Raw genomic sequence first — 23,320 nt, 5'->3', positions numbered from 1 at the left:
AGGCTCCGAGCTGTCAGCACAGAGCCCATTTGGGCTCAAACTCACAGACCTCGAGATCATGACCTGAGCTGAAGTCAGGTGCTTAAACGACTGAGTCCCCCAGGCGCCCCTGATTGTTTTTATTGATTTTGCCCTACTCTAGCCCCTTGGGAATCTTTATTATAAATAGGAATAGATTTTTTTTAAATAAAAGTTAAAAACCAGACCAGTTTGGGTGGCTTAGTTGGTTAAACATCCAACTCTTGATTTCGGCTCAAGTTATGATCTCATGGTTCATGGGATTGAGCCCCGAGTCAGGCTCTGCACTGACAGCGCAGAGCCTGTTTGGGATTCTCTCTCACCTCTCTCTCTGTCTCTGTTTTTCTTTCTCTATCTCAAAATAAATAAACTTTAAAAACAAACAGAGCAGCTTATTCCTAGGAGGCTGTAATGAGGGAGCCTGGTCTGCACCGCCCCCCGCCGGCCCAGCAGAGTATGTCAGAGCACCGAGAAAGCATCCACGCTGGGCTGGGCGCACTGTTCTTGCTCTACAGAGGACAGAGAGGACTTGGTGTGGCCTTTGCTCAGAGCCTCCAATCCAGCAGGAGGAAAAGCAAGCAGACGTGCACAGTTTGGATGCTGGTTCCTGTCCTGGCTCCCCTTCTAGCCCAGAGCCACGGCCAGGCCACGGTACCTCTTAGTGCTCTTCCCCAGCTCTGATTGGAATAGTCAATCACAGAGCCTACCTCCTAGACTCTTTGGGGAAATGAAATGAGTTAAGACATGCAAAGTGCACAGAAGAGGCCAGCATGATGGAAGCAGCCAGGATATTTTAGCTCATACATTATTATGCTGAATAACATCCTCCTCTTCTGGGGGTAGAAAGCAGTGCTACTCAAAGTGTGGTCCACAGACCGGTGGCAGTTTGAGAATGGCTTGATGTCCATGTTTAACAGGGTGAGTACAGAAACTGAGTGTGGAGTCAACTTCCCTGGTCCCAAGTGGGTAGGACGGGTTTACGTACTCCGCGGCGCTGCTGTGGAATAAAGATGGAAGCCAGGATTCCCGCGTCTGAATCTACCTCTGTCCCTTAGTATCTGTAGTGCCTCTGTTTCCTCATCTGCAAAATGGGGCAGATTAAATAGTGCCTAGCTTGTGGAGTTGCTCTTCATTGTCAGTGCCGCACAGCAGGGTCTCTTAGCTCATTGGATCCCACCTGAAGGAGGGAATGAGTCCCATGTTGCAGATGAAAACACTGAGGTTTACAGAGGTAACATTATTTGCCCGGCATCCAATCAATGGAGAAAACCGGATTCAAATTCAGGTCTGATATTAATGCCCGTATGCTTTTCATGCAGCGTGACCTTGGGCCACTTACTTCACCTCTCCAACCTTTTGTGCCTCATTCATAAATTGGGACTAAGCAGTATCCACTGTGCAGGACAAAGAGGTACAGTAAGTAAGTAGCTTAGCACAGTGTCTGCACATCAGTTCCTCTCCCCCCTGCACGGTGCTGGCCAGCCTGCCTGTCCGCCTCCCTCTTGCTTCCTCTTGTGAAGCCTGTTGTGGACTCATAAAACGGGAGGAGACCTTAACTAACGATACTCCTGGCCAATCTTATTGCATAGCCTTCAGGGGAACTGAGGCTCAGAGAGGTTAAGACACCCACCTGAGGTCACACAGCAACTTAGTATCAGATTCAGAAACAGGACACAGATGTCTGAGTCCCAGTTCAGTGCTGTTTCTACAGGATATATTTTCAGAGCTCCCAGAGTGAGGAGAAGGAGCTTCTAAGAGCCCGGGATCCTAAGTGAGCATCCTGACTCTCTGTACCTCCCCCCACCCAGCCTCATATTCCTGAAGCCCAACCTGGAGACACTGGACTTCTTCGACCTGCTGTGGATCGTGGGCATCGCAGACTTTGTGCTGAAGTATGTCACCATCGCCCTCAAGTGCCTCGTCGTGGCCCTGCCCAAGATCATCCTGGCTGTCAAGTCCAAGGTAGGCACTGGCTGTGTCCACGAGGGAGCCCCAGTCATGCCCGTCATGCAGGACACTCGGGGCACCTTCTGGGGGAGGAAAGAATCGGCCCGGCCGGAGTGATTGCCAGCGTCTAAAATACACAGAGCCTGTCACCCACGTTTCTCACAATTCCTTGAGTCTGAGCCTGGCTTCTTGTTGTCATCACCATCCTCTGCTCTCCAAGGACACTTCCTAAGTTTCATTGTTCAGAACTGCCCTTGGTACAGTTGTCGTCTAAGTCTCACCTGAGACAGGAAAAAAGCATGTTGACACATCCTGTTGCTCCCAGGGAAGGGGGGCTTTCATAGAGTTCCACTCTTTGTGGCCTCAGGAGTGTTGTTCTTTAACTGGAGGGGTTCTGAGGCTCAGAAGGAATGAGCTCTGTGATCGATTAGTGTTGTCTGCCACGGACACAGGACTGGGTGTGGTGGCAGTGGTGCTTTGCCTGCAGGGAAAGGTGGCTGACAGTGTTGGGGTGGAGCAGTCTTGGGAGAGAACTATTATAATTCAGAGGACTGAGCAGAGCTAGGAGAAGGCAGCATCTCTAGGATACTGAATGCCTGTGCCTCTGAGGGAAGACCGGTAGTAGGGAATCTGGACAGAGGTCTCTGGAGACTCCTCCTTCCCGTTCTGAAAAGGCAGCCATCTTTTCAACCTCAGTAAGCTCAGAATTTGGGGCGCCCGGGTGGCACAGTCAATGAAGCGTCACACTCTTGATTTCAGTTCAGGGCAGGATCTCACGGTTTGTGAGTTTGAGTCCTGCATCAGGCTCTGCTCTGACCACATGGACCCTGCTTGGGATTCCCTCTCTCCCTGTCTTTGCTCCTCCCCCGCTCACAAACTTTATCTCTGTCTTTCTCTCAAAAATAAATAAACAACCATAAAAGAAAAAGAAAAGAAAGCAAGCTCAGAATTCACCACAGGCATTGGTTGCAGGAGAGCAGGTTGGAGTTGGCCATCCGTCTTGAGTGTGCCCACAGCCCAAGGCCAGGTGCACAGGAAAAACACTGCCATGTCCCTTCCTCACTCACACACTCAGGACTTCTGACCCCACATGTGTGGGTTTCCCACATGTCAGGCGATTCTCCGACACCAGCCAGGTGTCCCACAGTTCAGCTCAATTCTGACATTGTCTACCTGGAGATAGCGTCAGATCCCACAGGTTAAGCGCTCCGTCCCGCAGGACTGTCCCCACCCCACTTGCGATACCTATTGCCAGTCAAGATCGTCACTGGTGCTTCTGACCGACTGATTAGAATTCAGGGTCTCCATGACCCACTCCTTGGGTTCGGTCATTTGCTGAAATAGCTCACGGAACTCAGGGTAACGCTGTCGTTTACGCACCTGTCGTATGATAAAGGATGTGGCCGAGGACACCAGTGAGCAGCCAGGGGAAGAGGCCCGAAGGTGAGGTCTGGGAGGGACCCGAGCCCAGGAGCTCCCTCCTCACCTGTGGACGTGTTCCCGTCCCCAAAGTCCTCAGAATATCCTGCACTGTTGGGATTTTTGTGGACACTGTCACACAGGCATGATGGATCATAACTCCATTTCCATGATGGGTCATAACACCTCTCCGGAATAAGGGAAGTGGGGCTGAAAGTCCTAAGCCTCTAACCATGGCTTGGTTTTCCTGGTGAGCGTTGCCATCCGGGAGCCCACCAGGAGTCCCCTCACTAGACCCAAAGATATTCTAGGATATTCCAGGGGGTTTAGCTCATTGTCAGCAATTGGGGGCAAACCTGATAGATGTTTCTTATTATTTCACGCCAGGGCAGGCCAAGTCCCATTTTGTCCCCTGCATCACACTCCCCCCCCCCCCCCCCCGACCAGGTGGTTTATTTGGTTGAACCAAAATGCTCGGCTGTTGTGGCTTCCTCAGCTGAAGCCACAGCTCTAGGGCTGCGGGCCGCACCGGGAAGTCTAAAATGGCATAAAGACAAAAAGGGGACACAGAGAGGAAAGATAGAAGGGAAACAGCAGACCTCAAGAAGTCCTGAGAGGCCTCCCCCCGCCCCTCGGATGCCATCCTAACCATTACGTTTGCCCAGAGCTCACGCCATGTACCATGTAGGCTGCAGGGACTTGACAGTGGGCAGCGATGTGGCCTGATGGTTCCACACGTGGACTTTGTGGCACATCTGGCATTGGGCACATCTACATTCAGGTCCCAGCTCCACCCCTTACCAGCTGTGTGACTTGGACAGATGGTGAAACCTCTCTGAGCCTTAATTTCCTCATCTGTCAACTGATGACAAGAATGCACCTTCCTCCTAAGCACTAAGAACTAAGTACTTAGAACTAAGTACTATTGCTGGTAGGAAATGGGAACTGCTTTTCCCCAGGCCTGGCACATAGTAAGCACTCAGTGATTCACAACGCTTCCTAGTGTTGTGTAGTCTTCACGACCAGCTGGGTGACCTTGGATGAATTACTTAACCTCTCTGTGCCTCAGTTCCCTCAGTGCTGGATGTCTTCCTCTTGCCCCTCCAGATACCCTGTCCACGTTTTCTTCCCACCCTGCTGTCTGCCCTGGAGGCTGACCTGGGTAAACTGTGCCAACGGGCTCCCACAGCCCCCAGCTCCCAGTTGGGTTCACCAGCAGAAGGCCTGAAAGGAGAGAGAGGCAGAGGTATTTATTCCTGTAGCATATTAGTCTCCTACGGCCGCTGTAACAAACTGCCACACAAATTTATCGTCCGGTGGTTCTGGAGGTCAGATTTCCAAAGTACATTTCCCTGGGCCAACATCAAGGTGTTGTGTTCCTTCCTCCATCCCCAGAATCCGGGTCCTTCTCTCCTTTCTCTCCATGCTCTCTGCTTCTGTCATCACATCTCCTGCCTCTGTCTCATGAGGCCCCTTTATGCAGCCCTCCACCGCTGGTCCCACCCACCTGTCCTCATGCTTCCCCATTGCACTTGCTTCTTCCTCCCCGCCTGCCCCTCACTCTATTCTCTGCTTCGGCCTCTACTTCTTTCATTTCTTCACACGTAGCAACTGGTACCATTCCAACATGTGGTAAATGCTCTCCTTAACTGGTTTTCTAGATGAGAAAACGGAGGCACTGAGATCTTGCCTAACTAACTTGCACAGTTTCCAGAGTGGGTTATGTGGTAGCCTGTCTCCTACTTACTGCACCTGCTGATCCTCCTGCCTCAAAGACCCTTCCCCTATTTCATGTCATAACTAACTCCTGCTCCTTGGATCACAGCCTCTTAGAAATTATCCCTGCCCCTTCATCGGGGGTGCCATCCCTAGCCCAAAGTCTCTCAGAACACCCTATACCCCTCTCATCTGAGCACTTGCCACCCTGACTGTAATTGCTTGCTTACTTCTCTGCTTGGTTGTCACCTCTGTGATGGCAGAAATGAATGCATCTAGCTTATTTGTTGATGGATCACCAGCATCTGATAGGCACTCAGAAGCATTTATTGTATGTAAGTGTGTATAAGTAGATGTGCAGATGAATGTATGAGTGAATAGATACACAAGTAGGTGGATGAATTTGATGGCTGGTTGGGAAAATTGGTGGATATGTGGATAGATGGTAGGCGAGTGAGTGGGTGGGTGGGTGGATGGATGGATGCAAGGACAGAGAGATAGATGGATGAATGGATGGGTAGATGGATTGGTGAATCAATGAGTTGATAGTCTAGCCGGCTGCACTGACTCTCATCACCTCCTCTTTTAGCAGCAATGAGAACTTAAATTCCTCTCCCAACTTTGCCAAACCTCTTGTCTCTGGTAGCTGTCCAAACACCTCTGTCATGAAGACACAGAAATCCACAAGACAAAGTAATACTCACTTCTGTGTGCTGGAAGGACCATATAGAGAGCCTTAAAGATACCTAGAAGCCAAACCAATAATAATAAATATGGCCAAGCATCGCTGAGCACTAACCAGGAGCTAGGTAGTATGTTAAGTCTGCCATTTGTCCAGGACACAGTGACTGAATGCCAGCTATGTGTCTGTCCCTGTTGTAGGCACTGGGGATATATCCATGAACAAAGTAGACAAAAATCGCTATACTCGTGGAGTTTATAGTCAACTGAAGACATTGTCTCATTTGGTCTTAATCCTGGAATGGTAGATGTCACTTTCTCTTGTCACCGAACAGAAACTGCGTGAAATCACATCCCAAAGACTGCAAACCTTAACACTTAGCAGTAGAAGCCGTGTGTGTGGAGCCCACACTGTGTACTGGCCAGGTGTTCATTTCCATCTGACATCTGTCTCCCAAGGCAAGTGCTGTTGGGTTGTGTGTGTGTGTGTTTTGTTGAAGTCCTGTTCACACACTGTAAGATTAACCAGTAATCATTTCAAAGTATACAATTCAATGCCATCGACGTTCAACGTAATCAGTTTGTGCAACCGTCACCACCTCTCTTTAGTTCCAGGACATTTTCATCACCCCTGATGGAACCCTCCCCGTTTGCAGCCAGTACCCCCCTCCCACTCCCAGCCTTGGGCACCTGCTAATCTGCTTCCAACCGCTATGGATTTATCCATTCTGGGCATTTCGTAGAAGTGGACTCATGTGTTATGTGACCCTGTCCCTGGCTTCTTTCCCTTTCCTGTGCATAATGTATTCAAGGGTCCTCCGTGTTGAAGTAGCTACACTTCATTCCTTTTATGGCTGAATACTCTTCCATGGTGTGGATAGACCCATTCCTCTGTTGATGTACATTTGGGTTTGATGGACACTTTGGCTGTTGTGACTAGTGCTTTGCCAACCAGGTGTGTACAGGTATCTGTTGGAACACAGTCTTTCTGGGCACATCCCTAGGAGCGGAATTGCTGGGTCATGGGGTAATCCTTTGACCTCATGAGGAACTGCAACACTGTTTTCCACAATGGCTGTGCCACTATACGCTCCTGACAGGTGTTATTTTCATCCCCGTTTTCCAAAGGAGAAAACAAGCACAGGGAGAGGTTAAGGAAGGAGCCCGAGGCCACACAGCCACCGAAGTGGCTAAGCAGGGATTTGAACTCAGGGAATCCGACTCCAGAACCCCCTGCTCTGAGCTTCTATGCCATATTCCCTCCTACGTAAGCTCCCTGGATTTATTTGGGAAATTGCTCAGACTTGATTAAGGAGAGGGGTCCCCATATCTATATAAAATTCCCCCAAATTCAGACCATGGCTCCCTCACTTCCTTATTCTTCAGACGGGCACTTCTGGGGGCCAGGGGGTGGGGATATGACCCGGCACCCCTTCCCTGTGCTGCTGAGGTGTGGCGACAGTTATTAATGCGTCCCTGGCAACTGTCCAGCTCCCTTTTTCTGATTATTATTATTTTATTCGGTGAGATTAATGTGCCAGGTCACAGCATAATCCAGCCTGTAAAAAGTGATGTGAATAGTCTCCTCAAGATAAATTGCAGGCTTGGAAAAGGTTCACAGCCTTTCCTTGCCTGTCTGAGTGCTCTTCCGAATCCTCATCAATCCTTGTCTGGGCAGAAGAAAAGGACGGGTCTTCATTTGCAGCTGGGGGGTGGGGAGGGGGGAGATAGCACATCTGTCAGGGACCCCTAATGGCTCACAGCGCAGATGCTCTGTCCCGTGCCTCCATGCCATCCACTGAGAGGGTGGGTTGCTTTTAATATGATAATCGTTATACTGGAAGGGCTTTTGGCATTTGGATCTGCTTGATGGCTCTCCAGTCCCTGATGTGTGAGACCGGGTGCGCCACCAAGTCCCAGATGCCTCGGGACACCGAAGGGTCCGTCAGGAATCTTCTCCCACCTGGGTCTCCCAGGAGCGCCGGGCTCATTGGCCAGCCAAGACGGGGATGGGGTTAAGGATGGCAGCCGACCCCAAACCATCACGCTGGCTGGGTATCTAGAGCAGCAGCCCCTTGTACTGTGAATCCAGATAACGTGTGTAACCCGCGTGTTGTAGCTTTGCCCCACCTGGCTGCTACCCGCCTGTCTGACCTCATCACTAGTGACTGTCTGTCTCCCTTGCTCACTCCGGACTGGCCATGGTGGCCTTCTGCCTCAGGCCCTTTGCATTTACTGTCCTCTCTGCCTGGGGCAGTTTTCTCCCCTAGGTCCCCATGACTGTCTCCTTCCCATCATTCAAGTTTTGCTCCAGTATCATTTACTCTGAGACCATGTCACCTCCCTAACCATCCTGTTGAAGGTGGTTGTCCTCAAATTGCCTTACCACACCCTCATTTTATTTCCTTCCTCAATAACATAGAGTTCTTTTGTGACTCCTTTTCCCTGCACAAGGCCCCCTGACATTATTCAGGACCTATTGGCTGACAGGGGCAATCTTCGACCCTGAGAATATAAAAATAAGTATGAAACCTGTTTTTATAGTAACCTAATCCAGACCTAGTTAAAAGGTTAACAATCTTGTCCCATAAACATGAATCTCATACACGTGAACTCCTATATTAAGTGGTAATAATAACTAAAAATCTGGCTTGTCTGCATTGCTCCTTGCATTTATTAAAATGAAATAGTCTTCATCCAGAATTCTAGCACTGCACGGTCCAATATGGCAGCCACAAGCCACATGTGGCTACTTTTTTTTTTTAACTAAAGATTTTATTTTTTTAAGTAATCTCTACACCCAATGTGGGGCTCGAACTTACAAACCCAAGATCAAGAATCCATGCTCTACAGAGGCAGCCAGACACCCCTACATGTGACTAGTTAAATTTCAATCAGTTAAATTTAAAGTTTGATTCCCCAGTTGCCCTGGCCACGTTTCCAGTTCTCAGTAGTATGTTCTTTGGACAGCCCTGTTCTAGAACATTCGGAGGTCAGGGTTTATTCAGCCTCCCAGTGGTATGGGTAGCAGGAAGCTGCCATTCTGCCCATTTCTCAGATGGGAAAAGAGAAAAGCAGGCGCTTGTCTAAGAACTCTTTGGCTCTGGTAAGTGGGGCAGCTCCAAAGAACGGAAAACGCCACCCTTGAGCAAAAATAGGTCCAAATCCTGGCTCCGTGATGTGGTCCCTATGCAACCTGGAGCAAGTGACTTCACTCTTTGGAGCCCTCAGCTTCCTCATCCCTAGAAGTGGTCATTTTACCCTCTTCAGATTCTCAGAAGGCAGAAGACCAGCGTAGCTGCTGGGCAGCTCCTAGGGCCAGCTCCGTCTAAAACAAGGAAAGGCTTCGCTGAACTGTTTTCTCCAAGGAACCCAGCATTTGACCAGCTTTCTGCCTTTTCCGTAATAGGAAAGAACAAGCCCTTCCTGAGTCCAAAGTCCTCTTAGGCTGAACTTCCTGTTCGGACTGCACAGTCCGAACACACACCCCCTTGGAAAGGAGGTTTCAAGAGGGTGAGACTCCATGAGATGTCAGCCTCACTGGCTCACCTCCAAGTGCAGGGGTGGAAAGGGAGAGAGGGAGACGGGATGGAAGTTAAGAAAGGTGGTTTTCTCTGACGTGAGAGCCGAGAGGATTCATGAGGCTTTTTGTGCCATTAAAATCCCTCTATATTCTGGGCCCTGAACCCAGCACTTTTGCTCTGAGAGAGGTTCCCCATTGATTGAGTCTCCCCCGCCCTTTTGGAGGTCAAGCTTTCCGCTCTCTGCTCTGTCTCCCCTCCCCGGCGGACATCTATCTGCTCCAGGGCTGGTCTGGGTGTCCTAGGCTCCAGTTCTTACAGCACATCATCTTGTGGAAGCCAAGTACAGAACTTCTGGAAGGGCCAGCTGCATTGGCCCCAGATTCTTGCATAGGGGGTGCTAGAAGGGGCTAAACAAGTGGTTCCCAACTGTCGGGGGGGGGCATCTGGCAATTTCTGGAGACATATTGGGTTGTCCCAATGGGTTTGGGAGGCTAGCTATTGGTTTTTAGTGGGGAGTCAGCTCCCCCACCGTTCTAGGCTCAATTGTGTCCCCCCGCCCCCCAACCAAAATTCAGAGGTTGAAATCCTAACCCCTGTTTCCTCAGAATGGGACTGTGTTTGGACAAAGATCCTCGAATCAGGCAGTTCTGTTGAAATGTCATTAGGTTGGGTCCTGATCTGACTGGTGTCCTTACCGAAGGGGACATTTGTGCACACATACACACCGAGGGAAGACCACATGAGGACACAGGGACAAGTCAGGCCCCCGCAAACCAAGGAGAGGGGCCTCAGAAGGAGTCGACCCTGCAGACTTCTCTGTCTCGGGCATCCGGCCTCCAGAACTGGGAGGAAATACGTTTCTGCTGTTTGCACCACCCTGTCTGTGGCACTTGGTCATGGCGGCCCCTGTCCCACGCACCAGTGTCCCTACGGTTCTGTCCCTCCTCAGGAGAGTACGTTTGCATTCGCTCAGATGTGTCCCAGCTTTCTGCCATCCCTCTAATTATTGGAGATACTTCATTTTTTTTATAGGTTACACAGTCACAGGATTTGGAAGTGAAAACACCAAAAAACAGCCTCTGGTGAAAAATCCCCTTCGCTCTCTTGTCCCCAGGCACCCACTTTGCCTCCTAGGAGGTAATAATCGCCCCTAGGTCTTCCCGTAGCTGTCGCGGACATATTCACGCAAGTGCAGGCAGACTTCATCCTCCCTGTCTTTATAGGACCAGACAGTCTCCCGCCGGCAAGGACACAATGAGGACACAGCATACTGGTTAACAGCCAGACTGCTTGTGTTCAAGTCTGGTTTGGGAAACCCCCTACCTCTGACCCGCTGTGTGACCCCGAAACCTCACCTCTGCTTGCTCTCATTTCCTCATCTGTAAAATGAGATAGGAATCGTGCCTACTGCTATTAGGTTTTTTTTTTAAGTTTATTTATTTTTGAAAGAGAGAGAGCGCGCAAGAGTGCAAGGGTAAGAGAGGGAGGGAGAGAGAATCCAACGCAGGCACCACACCATCTGTGCGGAGCCCGACATGGGGCTTGAACCCACAAACTGTGAGATCACGGCCTGAGCCAAAGCCAGATGCTTGATGGACGGAGCGACCCAGGCGCTCCCACTAGTAGTTTTTAATCACTGCCTAACAAATTACCACCAACTTAGCAGCTTCAAGCAGCACTCGTGTATTAGTTCACAGTCTTGTAGGTCAGAAGCCAGGCGGACTTGACCGTGTTCTCTTTGTAGAGGTCTCACAAGGTCAAAATCAAAGAACTGGTCGTATCTAGAGGTTCTGGAGGAGAATCTACTTCCAGCCTCATTCAGGTTGTTGGCCGAATTCAGTTCTGTGTGGGCATAGGACTGAAGTCCCCGTTTTGCTGGGTGTTGGCCGGGGGGCGTTCTGAGCTCCCAGAGACCACTCTCCGGTCTTTGCCTGTAGTCTCCTCCATCTTCAAACTAGAAATGGCTTGTAGAATCCTCCTCCTGCTTCCTGTCTTCTTCCCCTTCTGCCCTTAAAGGTCTCATATGGTTAGATTAGACCCACCCAGATAGCATCCCTTCTGATAAACTCAGAGTCAACTGATGGCTAACCTCAATTACATCTGCAAAATCCCTTCCTTCTGTAATGTGACAGACTCCTGGGTGAGAAAGCCCATTTTAGTACAGTCCTGAGGACCAAGGTGGGAAATTCAAGGGCTGCATAACACACCACCTCAAAGGGTGTTGTGCAGACTCGACTGCATATCCCATGGCATGCAGTAATTAAAAGTCAGCTTTTTAGGGGTGAGGGTCACCTGCATTTTTGTACTGTGGAAACGGCTTAGATTTATTAAGGATTTTCAGAGAGATTCCTCTAAGGACACCTTGGACCGTTGTGCAGTGCTTCGTCCTCTTTGACCCATTGATTTTGTGGCTCTCCAGGACTCGAGTTAAATATCCGTTTCCCCCTTCCCCTTCAGACAGTGGTAGCTGCCCCCGCCCGTTTTCCTCATTCCCTCGTCGCAGCATACACTGCGCTGCTTGGTAATTGTCCGGGCCACTGGGGCGCCTGGGGGGCTCAGTCGGTCAAGCGTCTGGCTCCCAATCTCGCCTCAGGTCTCGATCTCACGGTTCAGTTCGTGAGATCAGAGCTCCTCCGAGGGGATCTGCGCTGACACTGACGGGGTGGAGCCTGCTTGGGATTCCGTGTCCCTGTCTCTGCCCCGCCGCCCCCGCTTGCTCTTCGTCTCTCTCTCAAAATAAAAGTAAACTTCAAACAAATTATTTTAAAGAGCATCTGAGGCATATTCAGGACGCATGTGTTGGGCACTCCGCTGGACACTCCACATGGGCCGGTCTATTTAACCCACCAGCAGCCGTGGCAGATAGGCAGCCTCCTTGTGCCCATATCACAGATGGGGAAACTGAAATAGCGGGGAAGCTGAACAGATATTACCTGTCCCAGACCACTCGGCTAGGCAGTGGCAGAGCCGAGGCTTGAACCCACACGGTGCGGCCCCCACCTCGCTTGCTCTGACCACCCTGATGGCAGATCAGGCGCAGTAGGGCGCCCAGAGGTCAGGAAACATCTTTCAGTCAGTTCGGCAAAGACCTCCTTGAATCCAGTCCTGGGGCCTCAGGGAGATGTTAATGGGCGTTTTATAAAAAGGTGTTCCATGGTCAGATAACTTTGGGAAATGCTCTATCCCCCCACCCCCTGCCCTACTTGCACACTGACATAGTAGAGGCTCTGAGAAATCCTGCAATCAACAAATTCATTTCACTTTGTTTGATATTTCCCAGTGTGACCATGGAGCCCTTTTATTTATTTATTTTTAATTATTTTTAATGTTTTATTTATTTTTGATACAGAGAGAGACAGAGCATGAGAGGGGGAGGGGCAGAGAGAGAAGGAGGCACAGAACCGGAAGCAGGCTCCAGGCTCTGAGCTAGCTGTCAGCACAGAGCCTGACGCGGGGCTCGAACCCACAAATGTGAGATCTGACCTGAGCCGAAGTTGGAGGCTTAACCGACTGAGCCACCCAGGTGCCCCATGGAACCCTTTTATTGAGGAGCACAATGTGCTGCAAAATCTAGTTCGGGGCTTGGCAAGCCCTTAGCTGTGGACCCAGTGCTTATTTTGATGAACTCTTACTAGAACGTAGCCATGTGCATGCAGGTAAGTACCAGCCGTGGCTTCTCTCTTGCTGCATAGACAGAGTTGAGTAGTGGAAACAGAGTCTGTATGAACCACACAACTTAAACTATTTAATGTCTGGACCTTTAAGAAAAAGGTCCAGATCAGGACTGGACTGACCTCTAATCAGGAGTTTGAATCTATTTATGTTCCTAGTTCCTTCTAGTTTGGCCTTTGCAAGAAAGCTGTGTATAAGTGGGAAACTCTGTAGTCTATGGCAGACACTTTGGGAAACCAACGGAAGTGAGTTTGACTAAGTGTCGTATTAAGGACTTGACTATTTGAAATTTCCAGGCTAGTTTTTTTCTAAAGTTTATTCATGTTTTCTTTTGAGAGAGAGAGAGAAAGAGCATGAGAGCGTGTGTGCAAGCAAGTGGAGGAGAGGCAGAGAGAGAGACAGAGAGGGAGCAGGAATCCCGAGCAGACTCTGCACTGTCAGCACAGAGCCAGACGCAGGGGGCTTGGAATGACAAACCGAGAGAGAGGACCTGAGCTGAGGTCTGATGCTTAACCGACTGAGCCACCCTCAGGAGCCCCGCCAGGCTAATTTTTAATTTTACCCAAAGGCAACAAATGGTCTGCAAGACTTCTTAGGATCACACTCATCCCTAGGATTTGTTCTTTCTTTGCTCTGCTTGAAGTTTGTAGCTCAGGTACGCATTAATCCCTGGAGAAGTGCTGAAGCCTGAGAGAGCAAACAGCCTGAAAGCTCCCATTTACCAGCCTGTGTCAGGCATCACTAATCTATCATGGCCCTGCTCAACCTGGGTTCTCTCTCAGGGCAACAATGCACACAGCCTCCACCAGTCAATGTCAGAGCACAAGATGAAGCCTAGGCCTTCAACGTCAGTTTTTCCTTGAAAAGAAAATGGAACATTCTGGGCATCTGCAGACCTCTGAGGCCTCTCAGCTAATTAGATAAGGCTCACCCAGATTATTGAGGATAATCTCCTTTACTTAAAGTCAACTGATTGTAGATGTTAATCACATTTACACAGTACCACTGGCAGCAACCTCTAGATCAGCATCTGATTCATTACCGGATGCTAGAGCCTCCCCTGAAGCATGAAACTGTCCATTGCAGTCCCCCGTTAAGCAAGATGCCCATTTGGGGGCCGAGGCCAGTGTTTTATCGTGTCAAGGAAGTAGCCATCTAATCGAATTTATTGATTAAAAATTTTTTTTAAATATTTATTTACTTTTGGGAGAGAGCATGAGTGTGAGTAGGGGAGGAGCAGAGAGAGAGACACAGAATCTGAAGCAGGCTCCAGGCTCCGAGCTGTCAGCACAGAGCCCCATGTGGCACTAAAATTCACAAACTGTGGGATCATGACCTGAGCCAAGTTGGGCCCTCAACCGACTGAGTCACCCAGGTGCCCCTATTGAAATTTTTTAAAACTAGTTGTTGAACTTGATAAAAAATCATTTGATTTTCCTCATTGATCTTTTAGAGTAAAGAACTGTACTGTTAGGCTTCCTGGTAAGCCTTGCATTGTGGGAATGAACCGCATTTGATTGTGGTGTGTTCACTTACCCAGGGTCACACAGCAGGTCTGTGGCAGAGCTATGACTTGAGGTGAGGTCTTCCGATCCCAAGAGAGATGCCCCAAGGACCATGATAGTAAAATATCATAATATAATATAATATTAAGTAACCAATTTGCCTAGTACTGTTTTAGGAGCTTCATAAACATGCATTGATCTCACAGCAGTCCTCCAAGGTTGATGCTCCCCTAATCCCCAATTTGTAGATGAGGAAAGTGAGGCACAGAGAGGGTAAGTTACTTGCCGAGAATCACACAGCTGGTAAATGGCAGGGCTAGGATTTGAACTCGGCAGTCTCCTTCCAGAACCTCAACTTTTAAGCATCACACAGTCCCCTCTGCCCATCTTTTACCCCCTCTCACTCTCCTGACTCAGTTCCCCCAACACAAATGGTACAGCAAATATTCTGTGAGGCTGCAGCTGGTCAGAATCACTTCCCAGCAATCTGGGCTCCACACACCCTGTCTCCAGCCGCCACCGGCCGCTGGTCCGTAACCTCCTGCCCTGCCCGTCTCTGAGGCCCGCACGTCATTTTCTCTTGTTGTTCTTGTTTTGCTTTGTTTCTTTCCTTCACTGTGATCCCTGGGAGACTCTCAAAGGCTACATTCCACCACCAGGGGACACAGGAGGAACAGGGCAGGCACCTGGGATTTCCCAAACCCGTCTCACTGCGCCGGGAGGGAGGAAGGAAGGGGGTGCGGGGAAGGGGGGGGGGCGTGTGTTTGCATTATTTATTTATTTACCTAGTCCTGCTCTGCTCCACACCCCCCAAGCTGTTGTTCCTCACTGGGGAAGATGAAAAACGGCTTCAGACAATGGAGGACAAGGCTGCCACATGGCCCCTGCAGTTTCATTTCCTTTAATTCATTTTACATTGAACCAAATGATACTGTTTGTTTTTAATGGCCAACACTCAGCACGGAGGAGGGGCGGCCAGGCCTCCTCCTGGGGAAATTAGGAACGCAGCTGCTATTTAAACTGTCCTGCCACTCTGCTCCCCCCGACGTCCCCCCTGTACTGGGCCTCTGGAAATCACTTTCCAGGTTGAAAGATGATACCTTTCACCAGCTCGGACGGTTGGTCACTGTGGCGAGAGCTGGCCAGGCTCTGCCCCAGCTGCAGCCAGCCCCCCTTAGGGTGGCCGCCCCCTCTCAAGACCCGCCTTTCTCCCAGAGGAAGTGCCTACACAGGAATGGGGACCAGGGCCATGGCCGTTCACCTAGAGCAGTGCCCCTACCCCCTTACCCGTCGCCGAAAGTCCCGCACAGGCACCCGGCCCAAGCAGGGCCCATCCGGTGCCCTGTCCAGGATGTGCGCGATGTACAAGTTGGGTGCGTTCATTCAGCACCTGGGCCAGTCTGCCTTCTAACCAGATCCCCAGGCGATCCGTGTGCGTGTGAAAGTTGCCCATCAAGAGGACCGGTCCCTCCACTCGGGCTGTGGTGGCCTGGTGGTCCAGTGCCCCTCTGAGGCCTGAGATAAGCCGGAATGCCTCCAAAGTCCCCTTTTTGCTGAGGTGGGCCAGAGCCGGCTTCAGCTCCTTGCAGAGAACTTGATGGTTACACCACCCCCATTGGCAGACCCTGGAGGGATGCACAAGGCTTTGGCCTGCTCGTGACTTTAGTAGGGGTCGATTATGATGATTGATGCTCAGTTTGGACATTCCAGAGGCCCCTGGGTCTCTCAGAGGCTGAATTACAGCCCTGCCCAATCGGTCACAGACTGTTAGACCCAGAAAGACCTTATTGTACAGATGGGGAAACCAAGACCTCAGCGTTACTGTTTCAGGTCACACGATTGAACTCATACATTCATTCTACAAATACTTGTTGGGCATCGACAGAGCGCTAGGTGTGGGGGCTCCCCAGATACTGGACTTTGAAGCTCAAACCTCACAGTATGAGGGGGCAGCAGGCCAGGGAAGCAGGGACTAAGGGGCCCTCTTAGAAAACAGAGAAAGAACATCCAAACCAGCTCCCAGAAAAGTCCACTTATAGAGTGACCTCAGAACTGAGGCTTAAAGAGGGGTGGGAAGGAGGTGACCAGGCAAAGCCACGGCAAAAGGACATGCCAGAGAGAGGGGGCTGCCAGAGCTGTGGCGGGGAAGCAGGAAACAGTTTGGCGGGTGCATTTGTCCAGGTAACTGCTGCACATCCCCTCCCCACTGGGCTCTCGGCTCCATGAGGGCCAGGTGGCCCCTGCCATTCTCACGCTTAGACGCGGTGACACACGGTAGGTGTGCAGTGACTCTCGAGTGAACAGATGGGTGCCCATAAATGGTTGGTGTGAAGACGCACTCAGGCCAAGGCAGAGAGGCCTGAGGCCCTGGTCTGCCTTTTCAAGTGACCTTGTGGGCATGCATGAGGTGGCAACCCCGCTCCGGGGTGCTGCAGGGATTAATTAACCTGCTAAGTGGTGATTACTTTGCTCTTCTCCAGCTAAATGATTAGGGAGGCAGCCTGGCTCCCTGAGGCAGCCCCAGAGGCTCCCCTTCACCCCCTCCCCCAGGTGGGGGCCTGCAGGTTTTCTGTGTTGCTTCCGGTGCTGTGGGTGAGGCTGTCCTGCCCTTCCATTTCCCCCAGACGGACCTCCTTCCTTGGGGAGAAAGAAGGGCCCTGGAACTAAGATTTAGCCCGAGAGAGAGCCCACCACTTGCTTAACATTTCTCCACCCCGTCGGCTTGTCCAGAAAGGTCCCAGGGTCCACGGGGAAGTGCTTGAGCCCTGGGGACAGGTGGATCCAAATTCAAACCCTGGCCCTGCCATTCCCACATGTCACGCCTCGGGCCAGTCACCTCTCTGCTCCCTGCCTCAGTTTCCCTGTCTGTGTAAAAAGAGGTGCTGCAGCTTACCTCTAAAAGGGTTTTAGGGGAGAATTAGGGTGAGCTAGTAAATAAGTGTTAAGTAAATAAACAAGTGAATAGGTGCCTTGGCAATGTCTGGCAGGGAGCAGAAGCCCGATGTGTGTGCCTGCGTTCTCTGTCACGACCCTCAAGGGTCAGGACTGTGCTGGAGGTTGGAGTTCAGAGGTAAAAATCCAGGCTCATTACTCAAGGCTGAGAGCCCACTAAAATCTGGCGGACTTCCGGTTCTTCCCCTCAGGGCCCAGAAGTGCCAGGGTCAGACCTTGAAAGGCCCAAAGAAGGAAAGAAGTGTTGCATTTCCTAATTACCTATTTGCACCCGGCCCTGGACAGGATCTGGAAGCCGTCTGGGTTTGAATTTGGCTTTGCCCCTGGGTGTGCACCCTCAGGCGAGCAGGGTCACAGTTCTCAGCTTCCATGCCCACGTCTGTGTACAGACCTGGTTGATAGTGTTTCCCGCATCCAGGAGGACCCCAGTGAGGAGCACACAAGGTCATGTATTGAGAAGGCTCAGCAGAGAGTTCTCAGAGCAGAGCCCCTTTCCTGCCTTCAAGAGGCTGACAGAGAGCTAGAGGGGGACCCCCACATGCAAAAGAACAAGAACAAGGGGCGCCTGGGTGGCTCAGTCATTTGAGCGTCTGACTTCAGCTAGGTCATGATCTCATGGTTCATGGGTTCAAGCCCCATGTCAGGCTCGCTGCAGTCAGCAAAGCACCTGCTTCAGATCCTCTGTCCCCATCTCTCTCTGCCTCTTCTCTGCTCCTGTTCTCTTTCTATCTCAAAAATAAAGAAAAATATTTTAAAAATTAAAAGTAAATAAAAGTTTTTAAAAAGGAATAAAAACAGGACAGAGAGAGAGGGGACCCCTCTCTTATTCCCTGCTGTGCGCACTTTCAGGGTCCCTGGCACGTTGCAGCCCTCCGTGAATACGTGCTGAGGGCTGGCAGCACAGGTGCATGGGGCAGCACGGGGTGGAGGAGGGCGGGAGCATGCTGCCTGTTCCCTCCTGGGCTTGGCCTTGACTGGCTTGCCACAGGCCCCTGGGGCCTGGCATTACTGAGAACACACTTGTCCCTTCACTGGGGGAGATGGGTCCCCTGCGGCCAGGCCTCCTGCTTTAAGAGGGGGAGACCATCATCCCTGGGTGTCAGCACTTTGTCCTTCATCTTGAAGCCGCTCAAGAGCAAGGGAGCCTTTTTGACCGCCTGGCCCTTGCCTCTTTCTGGTCTGACATCTGCCCGTCACTTGCCAGTTTTGGAGTTCTCTTGGCCCCTCCTCTTCTTGTTCTGTCACCTCTTTCCCTCTGCTGGGAACACTGTCCCCTGGCCCCAGCTGCATCTGGCTGACCTCTAATCTCTCACGGGTCTGTGTTTACATCTCCCCTCCCCTCCTTTGGGAAGCCTGGACAGACTTAACCTGGCCCTGGGTGGGCTTGGCGATTCACCTGTGTGCCCCCACCGTGCCTGGGTTATTTCTGTCGTGCGTGCAGCATACAATGCTTGTCTCACCCCACAACACACACATGAACACTTGAAGGCTGGTGAGAGCAGAGGCCAGATCTCTCGTGTGTTTCACTGTACCCCTAGCCTAGTGCATGGTACTCGGTAGGCACTCAAAACTGGGAGTGTGGCTAAGGCACATTTGCCCGAAGCAGGCTGCCTGCAGGCAGTGGAGAGGGTCTGTTAGGACACAAGCAGGTTCCGTCCCGGCTGCTCCACTTATTAGCCGTGGGGCCTTGGGCGAGGCTCTCTAAGCCTCAGTTTCATCATCTGTAAAATGGGGCTAGTGATCATACCAGTGTGAAGATTAAACAAGATCATGCCTGCGAATGAAGTGTCCAGTCCCTGCAGCTCAGTAAGCAGTAGCCACAGTTTATTTAAGGAAGGAACAAAGTAAGCAGAGGAGAGGGGGCCCTGGAAGCCATGATACCACCCCTCCCCCCACATCACACCCTAGGAGTACATAATAACGTTGTCATTGCAGCGTTGCAGAAGTGAATCACAGTGCGCGTGCTCCGTGCCAAGCATGGTCCTACTCTGCTTACATCCATCCATCCATCCATTCATTCATTCAAATGGCATTTTTTTTCACCACTTACTCTCTGCCAGGCCTTGTGCTAAGGCCTAGGGATTCAGCAGTGAATAAAACACGGTATCCACTTTCAAGGTACTTACGTAAACAAGATGCTGAAATAAAGCGGTATGTGAGGTGGCAAAAGAGGAAATGGAATGCTGTGGCAGGTGCTGCTCTTTTAAACAGGGTGGTCGGGGAAGGCCTCACCGAGAAGTTGACATTCACGCAGAGACTTGAAAGAAGCAGGGGAGTGTGCCATGCATACACCTGGAGAAGAATATTCCAGGCAAGGGAAATAGCATGTGCCAAGGCCCTGGGGTTGAAGCATATGTGGCCAGCTCAAGGAGCAGCAAGTCAGGACGGCCAGAGCAGTGCTGGGGGCAGGGCCAGCTTCCCGGGTGTGCAGCCTCTGCAGAGGGGCCCAGAGCTTGGTTTAATGCTCTGCTGTTATCTTGAAATTCTTAATGGTTTTTTAACAAGAGGCCCCACATTTTCATTTCCCACTGGGCATTCCAGGCTATGGAGCTGGTGGTGGGAGATACGGTTAGAGGGGCAGCAGGGGAGGCCTCTTCCCTCTGCCCCAGGCCCATTCTGGCCTCCTCCCCTCCTGCCTCAGAGCCAGCCTTTCTGGGAGAGACCTTCAAATAAGGTTATCTGTGCATTCCACCCTGACACTGTCTTTGTGATGTGGGAATGATTCCTGGTATTAATCTCCTGTTGCTACTGTAACAAATTTAAGCCAGTTGAGTGGCTTAAAACACATTATCTTATGGTTCTGGAGGTCACAGATCCAAAGTCAGCCTCATGGGGCCAAAGTCCAAGTGTCCGTGGGGCAGCTCCTTCCGGAGTTCCCAGGGGAAACTGTTTCCTTGGCTTTTCCCAGCTTTTAGAGGCCGCCTGCATTCCTTGGCTTTACTCCCTTCCCTCGGACCCTCCCGCCTCCCTCTGACAAGGACTTTTGTGATTTCATTGTCCCCCTTAATCCAGAATACTCTCCCCATCTCAGAATCCTTCACTTAATCACATCCGCGCAGTTGTTTTGCCTTGTAAGTCAACATTGCAGGTTCCAGGGATTAAGAGGTGGACATCTCTGGGGGGGCCAGCATTCAGCCTACCACCCCCCCGCCCCCCCCACACACACTTTGCAGATAAGAAAAACGAGGCCCAGAGAGGTGATGTCACCTTTGGGCAAAGACCCCTCCCAGCAAAAGGACAGAGCTGCTGTTGGGGCCCATGTCCATCTAGTTCCAAGTCATAGGCTCTAGACCACCAGGAAGGAGAGGCACCTTCGGCATATCTCTGCTTGTCTCTCTCCCTTACACCTGACCTCCCCCCTCCCCCAATGCTTTAGGCGGGAGACAGGCTTGAGCAGTGGCAGCCCAGAGCGTTTGCGACTAAGACTGTAGCTGACATGGGGACAGATAAGGACATCCATCCATCTGGGACCAGGACAGAGGGAAGAGACCGCCTTCCGCAGCGAACAGGGTCCCAGGCCACTTCAGGCTTAATCATCAACTCCTTATAATTGGGCCTCTCTTGGGCCCCAGGGCGCAGGGCCCTGTTTGTAAGGATGCTCCTGATGTGCAGGTTGCTGGGACACGTAGCCTGAGCCCTTCCTGTTCATGGGGCCGAAGCTCTTCATCAGCGGAACCGCAGCCAGTGAGCTTGGCCCTGCCTGTTGAGGCGCAGAGTCCGCCTCCAGTCTAGTGACTCCTGTGGGGCTGCAGCCAGGCCCCAAGGACTCCACATGCCGGCCCCTGGGACCCCAGCCCTTGGCATGCTTTCTGACCTCCTCTGCATCCTGGGCGTAGAAGCCAGGAGAGGAGAGAGGACCTGTGTAAGGGAGAAGGTGACACATTTTCACCAGCTCTGGTCTTTAATATCAAGTGTTCAGTCATCAGAAGGCAGAATGTGGTGGTGGACAAAGGCGTCCATGCTGACATCGGACAGACTTGGACTCGGATCCCACGTCTACCACTCATTAGCTCTGTGATCTTAGCCAAACTGGTGAACTTCTCTGAAACTGAGCCTCGGTTTCCCTGTCTACAAATTGAGGGTACTAATTTGCCTCCTGGCTCATGAGAGTATTACAGTCAGTTTAAAACGTGGGCAAATTTTCTGCTTGTGGCTTTCTTTAAATAACACATACAAGGTATGAAAAATAATAACAAATAGCTTGGTTTTAAAAGTAGAAAATGAATAACATCTTAGAAATTCCCTGTGCACACGTCCTGGCTTCCATCCATCTCCCTCGCTCCCTTTGCTCATAAGAAACCATGGAGTTTTGCGGTTCCCCCTCACTTATTGTCCTTCTGTCTGCTTTTATGTCTCCCTTCTTGCTGAGCTATTATTAAAGAGCAGAGCAGGCATAAGCATGTATAGCCCTACAACCTTCCGTACCTAGCTTCCGACCAGTTCCTCCTCCGCTCTCTCCTATTACCAACCAAGGACGCTCCTGCTTGGGATACCCAAACATCAAGTTTGTTGATAACCGTAAAAAACTTAGAATTAATAGGCTCCAATGAGCACCAGAGGAACTTTACATCGCAGAAAGTACTTGTAACCAAGAACCTTGGACTTCCTAGAAAGAACGCAGGAAGACTAAGCTTTATACTCAGACACCCCTGGGTTTGAATATCAGCACTGCCCACCAGCTTGAGCCACCGATTCTTTGAGTTCACTCCAGGAATATTAAGTATCTGCTGTACGACAGGCAGCGTAGACGTAGGAATGTCGTGAACACAAGACAGGATCCCTGCTTTTATTTAGCCGGGATTAAGCAAACACCCAGCCATAACACTTCAGAAAACAAAACCGAATTCATGGAGGACCCATGTAGGGAAATGGGAAGAGCTTTCTCTGCACAAATGGTACTGGAACTGAAACTTGTACTTTCTAGTCATCGGACTTTGGTTAAAATAAATCCAGTTTTCCCATCTGCAAAATGGAGATGGAAGTTGCCCCCTCACAGCTCTGCCCTTGGTAATGAGCTCTGCCTCTATCCATGTCTGGCTCAGTACGGGGGCTCAGGGTCATTTGCCTTCCTCCCTGTCCCATGGCAATGCATGCTGTGGAGTTCTGCAGAGGAGCTGTTAGTGAGCAGTTAGTGATGGAGAATCTGCTGCTGGGAGGTGAACTGTGAGCTTTTTTAAGGGTCTCAGTGGCCCTCGTTGTTTGATGGCAGACCTGGGGGTGGGAGAGAGGAGAGACTATATATTGTCCACTGTCCACAGGAAGTCATCTTTTTTTTCCTGGAGGAAGTGGTGTGGTAGAGTAATACAAAGGCAGTGCTGCTGAATCACATCCCAGCTCTGTCATTTCACCTCTCTGAACCCCCTATTCTCATCTGCTAACTGGTCCATATACCACACGTCCAGTGGTTTGTCACGGGGAATAGTGACCTTTAACATCAAGCGTCCAAGTACATCGTGAGGCACGCAGCAAGCGCGACCTTTACCATTCATTGTTCCCACCCCACCAGGGCAGGAACTGGGACAAAGGTGCAGAGAAAGGGAGAGGCAACGCACTATCCTGGGTTAGGTCCTTGCTCCGCCCTTTGCTAGCTGGGGAACCTTGGGACCCACTGAGCCTCAATTCCCGCCTAAGAGCGAAGAACAGCACTTGCTTCCCTGGGCGGCTGTGAAGTCACGCAGGCAGGTCGCCTGGCACCGCTCTTGATCCCCAGTTCAGGGAAGCTCGTGCGGTCACTCCCTGCTGGCACTTGGGGTTGCGAAGGCGCGTGAAAACATGGAAAAGGCGGCTTTGCCCTTCGCAAACAGGGACGTCCTTTGTCCGCGGAGGTCGGAGAGAGGCCGGCTCGAGGGTCGGTACCGGCGCGGGGCGCGCGGAGGCCCCGGCCCG

General features: G+C 51.1%; 1 protein-coding gene across 1 annotated transcript in view; it reads left to right on the top strand.

Moving 5' to 3' along the window:
* RNFT2 (ring finger protein, transmembrane 2) overlaps positions 1-23,320 on the top strand; it is a 62,526-nt gene that overhangs the window by 13,623 nt on the left and 25,583 nt on the right. Inside the window, exon 7 of the mRNA XM_029922823.1 lies at positions 1,827-1,980. Coding sequence (XP_029778683.1) covers positions 1,827-1,980 — 154 coding nt within the window. The remainder of the gene's footprint in view (positions 1-1,826; positions 1,981-23,320) is intronic.

This window comes from Suricata suricatta, chromosome 14, assembly GCF_006229205.1.
Source record: "Suricata suricatta isolate VVHF042 chromosome 14, meerkat_22Aug2017_6uvM2_HiC, whole genome shotgun sequence".
Classification (NCBI taxonomy): Eukaryota; Metazoa; Chordata; class Mammalia; order Carnivora; family Herpestidae; genus Suricata; species Suricata suricatta.
The sequence above is the reverse complement of the archived record's forward strand: the minus strand, read 5'-3'. Positions and strand labels throughout refer to the sequence as shown.